The following is a 12255-nucleotide window of genomic DNA, read 5'->3' on the forward strand; positions in this document are numbered from 1 at the left end:
GCAGTCTTCGATGGGATCAAGTCTTCAACCGACTGCAGAGAGTTTTTACAAGTCTCCTCTAAAACTCCTACAGCAATGCGATCCTGAAGGGCGGTACGGTAGCACAGTGGTTAGCACAGTTGCTTCGCAGCTCCAGGACCGCAGGTTCGATTCCCGGCTTGGGTCACTGTCTGTGCGGAGTCTGCACGTCCTCCCCGTGTCTGCGTGGGTTTCCTCCGGGTGCTCCGATTTGCTCCCCCAGTCCAAAGATGTGCAGGTTAGGTCGATTGGCCATGCTAAATTGCCCAGTAGTGTCCAAAAAAGGTTGGGTGGGGTTACTGGGTTACGTGGATAGGGTGGAGGTGTGGACTTAGGTAGGGTGCTCTTTCCATGGGCCGGTGCAGACTCGATGGGCTGAATGGCCTCCTTCTGCACTGTAAATTCTATCATGATGTTTCTTCTAAGGCTAAAATAAGAATCAACGGTTTTGATCATTTTTTCATACGTCGCTGTCTCCTCGTTTATGTCCTGCCTGACCGTTATATCATCTGCACTACTGCCTACCACATAGAGTAAGGTAGTGATCTATTAATTGCTATCTGCTCGATTAGCCCCAAAGCTGTCCTCCGCCAGGTAAACCTGCCAATCCATTTCTGCCATTTCTCGTCTTGATTTCGAGTACTCAAAGCACTTTGGCAAGATTTTCTCAGTGGCCTTTCTTCACTCTAGCCTTCCTTTGAGTTTTGTTGGTATTTTTAATGTTCTTGTCCCGCAACCATTTCCCATGCTGCATCTTTCAGTCGCTCTGCTCTTTACTTGCTATCTTTTCTCTCTTTCTTTAGCGCTGATTCGTCTGCAAACCTCTTTGTGGGTCTTCGGCAGGTTTGTCCATTGTTTGGATTTATTTATTTTTTAATATAAATTTAGATTACCCAATTATTTTTTTTCCAATTAAGGGGCAATTTAGGGTGGCCAATCCGCCTAACCTGCACATCTTTTGGGTTGCGGGGGCGAAACCCACGCAGACACGGGGAGAATGTGCAAACTCCACACGGACAGTGACCCAGAGCCAGGATCGAACCTGGGACCGTGGCGCCGTGAGGCAGCAGTGCTAACCACTGCACCACCGTGCTGCCTTTGTTTGCATTTATAGCATCTGCTGGAGATAAGGTTGTGGGCAAACTTCACCTTTGATTGAACTTTCTATTAAACCTGTGTACAGTACAAGGCTTAGCATGAGGCTCTACATAGAGCTATCTCTCAGAATACTCTGTTGTCATTTGATCTTACTTCACTGCTGATGGAGACTATCCATTTACATATTTAGTATTAACACTGAACACTACAGAGCTGTTTGTGCTCCATCTCTATAACTGTAACAGGAATTTACCAAATTTTTCGATTGCAATTTTGGCAACATTCTGGTGTCGCAATGGGGGAAGTTCTGAAAACACTCTCAACCTGTGATTCTGTGCTGGATGGTTCTACTACTGCCCTCTTGCTCCCATTCTACTATCCCTTTCCCCTGTTTGACCCGTAGAACCTGTGCTGACTCATTGAAAGAGATGGACAATTTTCCATGGAACCCCTACAGTTCAGAAGGAAATCCATTAGGCCCATTGAGTCCGCACAGCTCCTCCGACAGAGTACCCTACTAGGCCCACTACTCCGCCCCATCCCCGTAACCCTGAATATTGATCATGGCCAATCCACCTAAACTGCCCATCTTTGGACTGTGGGAGGAAACCGGAGCACCAGGAAGGAACCGGGTAGAAAGTGCAAACTCCACATGGACAGTCACCTAAGGGCGGAATCACTGGGTCCCTAACTCTGTGAGGCAGCAGTGCTAACCATTGTGCTGTCTTGCCGTCCAACTCCCAATCCTCTACCCCCTTTTGCCACATTCGGCCTGTGCCAGAGTCTGTGCCTGCTCTCCGTTGGAGGGCTTAACATTCCCTTTCTTCCCAGCTTCCCACGTGATAAACGTTGGTAACGTTTTTAAAGGATGGGGCAGCGGGGTCACCAGTCCTTCCAATCAAGGGACTCACCCACCACCCAGGTGGGAAAGATCAAAGAAAACAGGGGCAGGAGTAGCGACACGGTCCCTCGTCCCTGCTATCCCATTCAATAAAATAATGTTTGATTAGATTGTAATCTCAGCTCCATGTTCCCACCTATCCTTACAGCTTTTAAACCCCATGCTCATTAAGAATCTATCAAAACCGAACTTCCGGTTGTGGCGATGACCAGCTAAGCCGCACGTTTCGGCACCTCCCGTTTTAACGGACTTTTGGGCTCTTATCGGGAGTCCCAACGGAAGTTTTTTTACGGCCAAACCCTGTGTGGGGTGACAAAGAAAGGAGTCCCCCCGGGTGTGGATGGAAAGGAGCGACAGCAGTGTCCAGATTGCGGTGGATCCTCTGGAGCAGCGGCAGAGAAGGGAGAAGCAAGATGGCGGCCGAGGGAGCCCAGATGGTATGGGGCCCGGAACAGCAGGAGTTCCTCCGACGATGTGTGGAGGAGCTCAAGAAAGAGGTGCTGGCGCCGATGTCACTGGCAATCGAGGGATTGAAGGAAACACGAAAGGTTCAGGCGATGGAGCTCCGTGGAGTGAAGGCAAAGGCAGCCGAGAACGAAGATGAGATACAGGGCCTGGTGGTAAAAACGGAGACGCACAAGGCACTACATAAGAGGTGCACAGAAAGGCTGGAAGCCCTGGAGAACAGCTCGAGGAGGAAGAATCTAAGGATTTTAGGTCTTCCCGAAGGGACAGAGGGAGCTGATGCTGGGGCGTATGTGAGTACGATGCTCCATACTCTAATGAGGGCTGAGGCCCCAACGGGCCCCCTAGAAGTGGAGGGAGCGTACTGGGTCCTCGTGAGAAGACCAAAGGCAGGGGAAACACCACGAGCAATAGTGGTGAGGTTCCATCGCTACAGGGACAGGGAGATGGTCCTGAGATGGGCTAAGAAGACACGGAGTAGCAAGTGGGAGAACGCGGTGATACGCGTATATCAAGATTGGAGTGCGGAGGTGGCGAGAAGGAGGGCGAGTTTCAATCGGGCCAAGGCGGTGCTCCATAGGAAGAAAGTAAAATTTGGAATGCTGCAGCCGGCAAGATTGTGGGTCACACACCAGGGCAATCACCACTACTTCGAGACGGCGGAGGAGGCATGGACATTCATTCAGGAAGAGAGATTGGACTAGACTTGAGAAATTGATGTTTGGAGAGAGGTAGCGAGGTGGTGGCACAGAAATGCAAAGTGGGGAGAGGGGAGGGCTAATTATTAATAATGTTGGACGGGGAAATTTTTTCTCCCCCCCCGAGGGGGGGGGACGCGAAGAAATGTGGGCGCCAGCGAAAAGGGGACAGGGAAGGGGAATGAGGGAACTGCGCCATTAGGGGCGGGGCCGAGAGGGAAGCGCGGGTTTGTTCCCGCGCTATGGAAATTGTGGCAGGAAAAATGGGCGCAGGAAGGAAGGGAGGCCTCACACGCAGGGAGGTCAAAGGATAAACGGGGGAAGCCGAGGTCAGCCAGAGTTTGCTGACTCCCGGAAGCAATATGGGGGGAGCAATCAAGCTAGAGGGGAATCTAGCGGGGGGAGGGGACTAACTGGGTTGCTGCTGCTGAGGGTAAGGGGTAAGGGGGAGCTGATACGAGACGAGGTGGTCGGGACGGGAGGGCGCCGTCTGGGGGACAGACGGGTGAGTGGGACCTGGGTGAGGAGCTGGCTTAAAAAAGGGGATGGCTAGTCGACGAGGGGGGGGGGGGGGGTAAATGGCCCCCCAACCCTGCTGATCACGTGGAATGTGAGAGGTTTGAATGGGCCGATTATGAGGGCAAGGGTGTTTGCGCACTTAAAGAGACTGAAGGCGGATGTGGTCATGCTCCAGGAGACGCACCTGAAACTGGCGGATCAGGTTAGACTAAGGAAAGGATGGGTGGGACAGGTATTCCACTCAGGGTTAGATGCAAAAAATAGAGGGGTGGCAATACTGGTGGGGAAACGGGTATCGTTCGAGGCTAAGACCATAGTGGTGGATAGTGGGGGCAGGTATGTGATGGTGAGTGGCAGATTGCAAGGTGAGGCGGTGGTGCTGGTGAACATATACGCCCCGAACTGGGATGACGTGGGATTCATGAAGCGAATGCTGGGACGTATCCCGGACCTGGAGGCGGGAAGCTTGCTAATGGGGGGGGACTTTAACACAGTGCTGGACCCAGGGCTGGACCGGTCCAGATCCAGGACCGGGAGAAGGCCGGCAGCGGGATTTATGGAGCAGATGGGAGGAGTAGATCCGTGGAGATTTGCCAGACCGATGGGTAAAGAGTTTTCCTTCTTCCACACGTCCATAAAGTATACTCCCGGATAGACTTGTTTGTCCTGGGAAGGGCGCTGATCCCGAAAGTGGCAGGAACGGAGTACTCGGCTACAGCCGTTTCAGATCACGCCCCACATTGGGTGGATCTGGATCTAGGAGAGGAAAAGGAGCAGCGCCCACTTTGGAGATTAGACATGGGACTACTGGCGGACGAGGGGCTATGTGGTAGGGTGAGGGGATGTATCGAAAGATACCTGGAGGTCAATGATGGTGGGGATGTCCAGGTGGGAGTAATATGGGAAGCGCTGAAGGCGGTGATTTCCATTAGAGCCCACAGGGGGAAACAAGAGGGTAAAGAAAGGGAGAGATTGATTGGGAAAATTCTGAGGGTGGATAGGCAGTATGCGGAGGCCCCGGATGAAGGGCTATACAGGGAAAGACGAAGACTACAGACGGAGTTTGACCTGCTGACCACGGGTAAGGCGGAGACGCAGTGGAGGAAGGCACAGGGAATACAATACACCCCCCCTCCCCCCAAAAAGGGGAAAGCAGCCCATGGTCATATCAGGGAGCAGGATGACTTTTGCTTACTGAGCCCAGTCCATCTCCTTTTTTAAAAAATTTAGAGTACCCAATTCGTTTTTTCCAATTAAGGGGCAATTTAATGTGGCCAATCCACCTAGCTTGCATATTTTTGGATTGTGGGGGCGAAACCCACGCAAACACGGGGAGAATGTGTATGACGGGAGCAAGACTGAGCAGGTTTTTTGGGGTGGAGGATAGGTGTGGGAGGTGCTCGGGAAGCTCGGCGAACCACACCCACATGTTCTGGTCGTGTCCGGCACTGCATGAGTTCTGGGAGGGTGTGGCAAGAGTGATCTCAAAGGTGGTGAGGGTCCGGGTCAAACCAAGCTGGGGGTTAGCTATATTTGGGGTTGCAGAAGAACCGGGAGTGCAGGAGGCGAAAGAGGCCGATGTCTTGGCCTTTGCGTCCCGAGTAGCCCGGCGAAGGATTCTACTTATGTGGAAAGAAGCGAAGCCCCCCGGGCGTGGAGGCCTGGATAAACGACATGGCAGGGTTCATAAGACTGGAGCGAATAAAATATGCGTTAAGAGGATCGGCTCAGGGGTTCACCAGGCGGTGGAAACCGTTTCTTGACTATCTCGCGGAGCGATAATGGAAAAACAGAAAAGACAGCAGCAGCAACCCAGGGGGGAGGGGGGAAGGTGGGGGGAGTGTTTATTTTGTGCTTTGTTTTTTGTTTTGCTTTTTCTTTTTATGCTAGTTGTTGATATTTGCTTTTTGTGTATTACTTTTTTTCTCATTAGTTTAATATAGTATTTAAATAACGTTTAATGTATATTTTATTACTAAGTTGTAAAAATGGAAAATTTTTGTTTAAAAAACTTCAATAAAATATATTTAAAAAAAAAGAATCTATCAAAATCAACTTTAAAAATATGCAAAGGTCCTGCGTCTGCTGCCTTTTGAGGAAGGGAATTTCAAAGACACCCGGCCCTCTGAGAGAAAGGATTTCTCCTCCCCCGTGTCTGTTTTTAGTTGACCCCTAATTCTAGTTTCTTCCACAAGCTGAGGCATCCTCTCCACACCCAAACAGACTGATGGAAAAAACCTGTTAGCACAGAGTCAGCAGGATAGGCCCACAGCTGGCATGAGTTATATTATCCCATTCGGACCAAAACCCGTTAGTGGGAATAAAGCGGGCGACCCTATTCAGCAAGGGTGAGTCACTCGAGATCCATTGTCCTTCGGGACACTCCTGTCTGACCAGCTATTAGCTCATGACTGAGTCGGGTGGCCTCTTTGTCCGTCAGTGGGAGGTTAGTTGCATATCAACAGCATGGCTCTGTCCTTTCGTATAAGCGGGAGTGGGAAAATCAAATAGCCAAGATAACGCTGATGGGTTCAAGTCTGGAAACCCTAGGAAAGAACCTTTGTTTGAGGGGCTGGGCGGAGCTTAGTGAGAAAGAGAAAGAATCCTGTTTTGAACAGATTCGGGCAGAAGGCTTCACAAAGCGACCAAGGGAGGTCATGAAGGTTGCCACAGGGACAGGCTTTGTGAAAAGGGTTCGGAAAGAATTTCCCGAACAGCAGAAAAGTGGCTAATTCAAGTATCGCCTTTGCCTTCCAGTGTCGGTGGAATGAGAGCTGCTTGTTCATTTAAAGTGCTGTTTAATGGGAACCAGTGTGTTAAGGTTAAGAAGCTGCATATAATCTGTTATTGTTAAGGTTGAAGTTTAAAGGTTTAAATATTATTTTCTTTCCTTTTGTTTTAATAAAGTTTGTTTATAAAATAACCAAGCCCCTATTTCTTATATTATCAGTCCTGGAACGAATCGATCTTTCCGCACCGCATTAGAATCTTAAAAGAAGTGCGGCTCTGGTCCAGTCAGACACCCCCCCCCCCCCCAAAAAAAAAGGGGAAAGCAGCCCATGGTCATATCAGGGAGCAGGATGACTTTTGCTTACTGAGCCCAGTCCATCTCCTTTTTTAAAAATTTAGAGCACCCAATTCATTTTTTCCAATTAAGGGGCAATTTAGTGTGGCCAATCCACCTAACTTGCATATTTTTGGATTGTGGGGGCGAAACCCACGCAAACACGGGGAGAATGTGTAAAATCCACACGGACAGTGAACAAGAGCCGGGATCGAACCTGGGACCTCGGCGCCGTGAGGCCGCAGTGCTAACCCACTGCGCCACCGTGCTGCCCCCAGTCCATCCCTTAACAAGAAGGCGGCACGGTAGCACAGTGGTTAGCACTGTTGCTTCACGGTGCCAGGGTCCCAGGTTCGATTCCCACTGACTCACTGTCTGTGCGGAGTCTGCACGTTCTCCCCGTGTCTGCGCGGGTTTCCTCCGGGCGCTCCGGTTTCCTCCCACAAGTCCCGAAAGACGTGCTTGTCAGGTGAATTGGACATTCTGAGTTCTCCCTCTGTGTACCCGAACAGGCGCCGGAGTGTGGCGACTGGGGGCTGTTCACAGGAACCTCATTGCAGTGTTAATGTAAGCCTACTTGTGACAATAAAGATTATTATTCTTATTACGGACAGGCAGGTGGAAAAATAGAGCAAAAAGAGGCTGATAAGGTGTGTGGTGAGTTGTGGGTTGATACAGGAATAGGTAAAGACCAGGGGAGAAGTGGATTAATGGTTTTGATGAATACACCCACCCACCCCTCTGCAATGTGTAAAAAGCACGTTGCTCACTCAGGCGTCAGTTATTCATCTTTCATTCTGAACAGGACCCTTGCCGATCCTCTCTGCCATCGCCTGTACTGACGCAGTGTGGCGTGGTTGAAACAGACACAGCAGAGGAAATCCACCGACACACGCAGTGCCTCTGGCAGCCGGCTCCTCTCACGGACCACCATCTCGGCTGGAAGGAGGGTTGGGGGGGGAAACAAAACCAAAGGCTTTATTTACACTTGGATGCCCTCTCCATGTCTCCGAGAAGCGTCTTGCTGCTCCAGCTGCTCGCCTGCGCCTCAGCTCGAACTTCACCCCGGCTCAAGCTGTCCCTGATAGGTAAGCCCCAAGGGTCCTGAGCCCCACTGGGAGGGGTGGAGCGGGGCAGGGTCGTTGTCTATCGGGAGGGTCCTGTGTCCCATTCTGCGGCGGGGGGGGAGCTGCCAGTGTGGAACAAGGTGATCCATGTTTCCAGGACAGACAGATTTACACTGACCTCCACGTCTCTCTCTGTTTATTTATTAATGCGTATTCATGCACCGATCCAAATCTTCCTGGTTTTGTTTGATCACTCTCTATGTCTTCATTTCTCTCTATCTCTCTCTCTCCCCATCTCGTTTTCTATCTTTATCTCCTTTCCTCCACCTATATCTCTGGCCAGGTCTCTCCAGGAGTCTAAATAGGGGCTGGGGTGGGGGTGAGGGAATGGGGATTTAGTCGAGGGGGTACAATGTGGCCAGTGGCCTGGATGGATTGGGAATGGGAAAGACCCACTCTCCTGGGAGAGAGGTCGGTGGCAGGTCGGAGTGGGGTGGATGGGGTGAGCATGGATTTAAAGCGATTGGTAGAAGGATTAGAGGGGAGATGATGGGCAGAGTGGCCTATTTCATGCCTTCTGTCATTCTATGATCTGTAACTCTGTTATCTGTCTCTGAATCAATCCCTATTTCACCATAACACTCTGGTCTATCAATCTCTCTTTCGGTTAGTCTCTATCTCTCTTGCTGTGATCCGAAATAATTTTTCTCTGTTGGTAATGGGATTGATGGCACAAGCAGCAAACTCTTGCTTCAATGGTTTTACGTAAAATAAATGCATTGATTAATGTGCAATAACCATGGGTGAGTACATCCTGAGTACATGGGGTTCTTTTGCAATAGCCAACATTTTTGTCATGAAACAGTGGCCACATTTTCATAACGTCAGCCAGAGACCTGTATTGTACTCACAGCAACGTTTGGCAATGCAGTTGTATTGCTGGATATACCATCCTACTCTCCAGTCATCAGGTGAGAGTAAACAGAGCGGGACTTTGAAAAAGAGACAGAAGTGAATGCTAGAATCCACACTGAAAGAGGCCTTTCGGCCCATCAAGTCTGCACCGACCCTCTGAAAGAATACTCCACCCAAGCCCACTCCCCCCACCCGACTCCTAAATGACCCTCTTATGGGCTGAACTGATCTCTCTACACATCCTGTCTACTGAGTAGTATTACACTCCGCATGCTTCACCCGATGTCTACGTATTGACATTTTGTATTTGTCGTATGTCCTATGTCTTTTCATGTACGAATACGTGGCTCGAGAGATGGTGCAAGAGGGAGGGATTCAAATTCCTGGGACATTGGAACCGATTCTGGGGGAGGTGGGACCAGTACAAACCGGACGGTCTGCACCTGGGCAGGACAGGAACCGATGTCCTAGGGGGGGTGTTTGCTAGAGCTGTTGGGGAGAGTTTAAACTAATGTGGCAGGGGGATGGGAACCGATGCAAGAAGTTGGAAGGTAGTAAAACAGGGACAGAAACAAAAGGCAGTAAGGGGGAAAGTGTAAGGCAGAGAAGCCATAGTCAAAAATCAAAAAGGGCGACAGTACAAGGTACAGTGACTGAGGGGAGCTCAGTGAATAGGACCAGGAATACTAAAAGAAATAAAACGGGAAGTGAAAACATTAATGGTAAGCGACGCGGCAGGTTGTTACAGGAAGATGTGGGTTCGACGACAAGGAAAATTAGGAGAAAGGTTAAGAGGAAATATAACTTAGAAGAGGTTACTGATCGAGGTGTTAAGATTAAGAACAGAGGTAAAAAAGCCAACATAAGTGTACTTTACCTGAATGCTCGTAGTATTCGGAATAAGGTAAATGAGTTGATGGCGCAAATCATCGTGAATGACTATGATTTAGTGGCCATTACTGAAACATGGTTAAAGGATGGTCACGACTGGGAGTTAAATATCCGAGGGTATCAAACTTTTCGGAAGGACAGAGTGGATGGTAAGGGAGGTGGTGTAGCTCTGTTATTTAAGGATGACATCTGGGCAACAGTAAGGGATGACATCGGTGCTATGGAGGATAAGGTTGAATCCATTTGGGTGGAAATCAGGAATAGTAAGGCGAAAAAGTCACTGATAGGAGTAATCTATAGGCCACCAAATAGTAACATTATGGTGGGGCAGGCAATAAACAAAGAAATACCAGATGCATGTAGAAATGGTACAGCAGTTATCATGGGGGATTTTAATCTACATGTTGATTGGTTTAACCAGGTCGGTCAAGGCAGCCTTGAGGAGGAGTTTATAGAATGTATCCGCGATAGTTTCCTCGAACAGTATGTAATGGAACCTACGAGGGAACAAGCGGTCCTAGATCTGGTCCTGTGTAATGAGACAGGATTGATTCAGGATCTCATAGTTAGGGATCCTCTCGGAAGGAGCGATCACAATATGGTGGAATTTAAAATACAGATGGAGGGTGAGAAGGTAAAATCAAGCACTAGTGTTTTGTGCTTAAACAAAGGAGATTACAATGGGATGAGAGAAGAACTAGCTAAGGTAGACTGGGAGCAAAGACTTTATGGTGAAACAGTTGAGGAACAGTGGAGAACCTTCCAAGTGATTTTTCATAGTGCCCAGCAAAGGATTATACCAACAAAAAGGAAGGACGGTAAAAAGAGGGAAAATCGACCGTGGATATCTAAGGAAATAAGGGAGAGTATCAAATTGAAGGAAAAAACATACAAAGTAGCAAAGATCAGTGGGAGACTAGAGGACTGGGAAATCTTTAGGGGGCAACAGAAAGCTACTAAAAAAGCTCTCAAGAAGAGTAAGATAGATTATGAGAGTAAACTTGCTCAGAATATAAAAACAGATAGTAAAAGTTTCTACAAATACATAAAACAAAAAAGAGTGGCTAAGGTAAATATTGGTCCTTTAGAGGATGAGAAGGGAGATTTAATAATGGGAGATGAGGAAATAGCTGAGGAACTGAACAGGTTTTTTGGGTCGGTCTTCACAGTGGAAGACACAAATAACATGCCAGTGACTGATGGAAATGAGGCTATGACAGGTGAGGACCTTGACAGGATTGATATCACCAAGGAGGTAGTGATGGGCAAGCTAATGGGGCTAAAGGTAGACAAGTCTCCTGGCCCTGATGGAATGCATCCCAGAGTGCTAAAAGAGATGGCTAGGGAAATTGCAAATGCACTAGTGATAATTTACCAAAATTCACTGGACTCTGGGGTGGTCCCGGCGGATTGGAAATTAGCAAACGTGACACCACTGTTTAAAAAAGGAGGTAGGCAGAAAGTGGGTAATTATAGGCCAGTGAGCTTAACTTCGGTAGTAGGGAAGATGCTGGAATCTATCATCAAGGAAGAAATAGCGAGGCATCTGGATGGAAATTGTCCCATTGGACAGACGCAGCATGGGTTCATAAAGGGCAGGTCGTGCCTAACTAATTTAGTGGAATTTTTTGAGGACATTAACAGTGCGGTAGATAACGGGGAGCCAATGGATGTGGTATATCTGGATTTCCAGAAAGCCTTTGACAAGGTGCCACACAAAAGGTTGTTAAATAAGATAAAGATGCATGGCATTAAGGGGAAAGTAGTAGCATGGATAGAGGATTGGTTAATTAATAGAAAGCAAAGAGTGGGGATTAATGGGTGTTTCTCTGGTTGGCAATCAGTAGCTAGTGGTGTCCCTCAGGGATCAGTGTTGGGCCCACAACTGTTCACAATTTACATAGATGATTTGGAGTTGGGGACCAAGGGCAATGTGCCCAAGTTTGCAGACGACACTAAGATAAGTGGTAAAGCAAAAAGTGCAGAGGCTACTGGAAGTCTGCAGAGGGATTTGGATAGGCTAAGTGAATGGGCTAGGGTCTGGCAGATGGAATACAATGTTGACAAATGTGAGGTTATCCATTTTGGTAGGAATAACAGCAAAAGGGATTATTATTTAAATGATAAAATATTAAAACATGCTGCTGTGCAGAGAGACCTGGGTGTGCTAGTGCATGAGTCGCAGAAAGTTGGTTTTCAGGTGCAACAGGTGATTAAGAAGGCAAATGGAATTTTGTCCTTCATTGCTAGAGGGATGGAGTTTAAGACTAGGGAGGTTATGCTGCAATTGTATAAGGTGTTAGTGAGGCCACACCTGGAGTATTGTGTTCAGTTTTGGTCTCCTTACTTGAGAAAGGACGTACTGGCACTGGAGGGTGTGCAGAGGAGATTCACTAGGTTAATCCCAGAGCTGAAGGGGTTGGATTACGAGGAGAGGTTGAGTAGACTGGGACTGTACTCGTTGGAATTTAGAAGGATGAGGGGGGATCTTATAGAAACATATAAGATTATGAAGGGAATAGATAGGATAGATGCGGGCAGGTTGTTTCCACTGGCGGGTGAAAGCAGAACTAGGGGGCATAGCCTCAAAATAAGGGGAAGTAGATTTAGGACTGAGTT

The 12255-nt window shown here is 48.5% G+C and overlaps 1 protein-coding gene across 1 annotated transcript in view; it reads left to right on the forward strand.

Annotated features, from left to right (window-relative positions):
- Window positions 1–7581: 7581 nt before the first annotated feature.
- LOC140404483 (semaphorin-7A-like) overlaps window positions 7582–12255 on the forward strand; it is a 74421-nt gene continuing 69747 nt past the window's right edge. Inside the window, exon 1 of the mRNA XM_072493091.1 lies at window positions 7582–7851. Within this exon, the coding sequence (XP_072349192.1) occupies window positions 7767–7851 (85 nt within the window). The 5' untranslated portion in view covers window positions 7582–7766. The remainder of the gene's footprint in view (window positions 7852–12255) is intronic.

This window comes from Scyliorhinus torazame, chromosome 30 (assembly GCF_047496885.1).
Source record: "Scyliorhinus torazame isolate Kashiwa2021f chromosome 30, sScyTor2.1, whole genome shotgun sequence".
Lineage (NCBI taxonomy): Eukaryota > Metazoa > Chordata > Chondrichthyes > Carcharhiniformes > Scyliorhinidae > Scyliorhinus > Scyliorhinus torazame.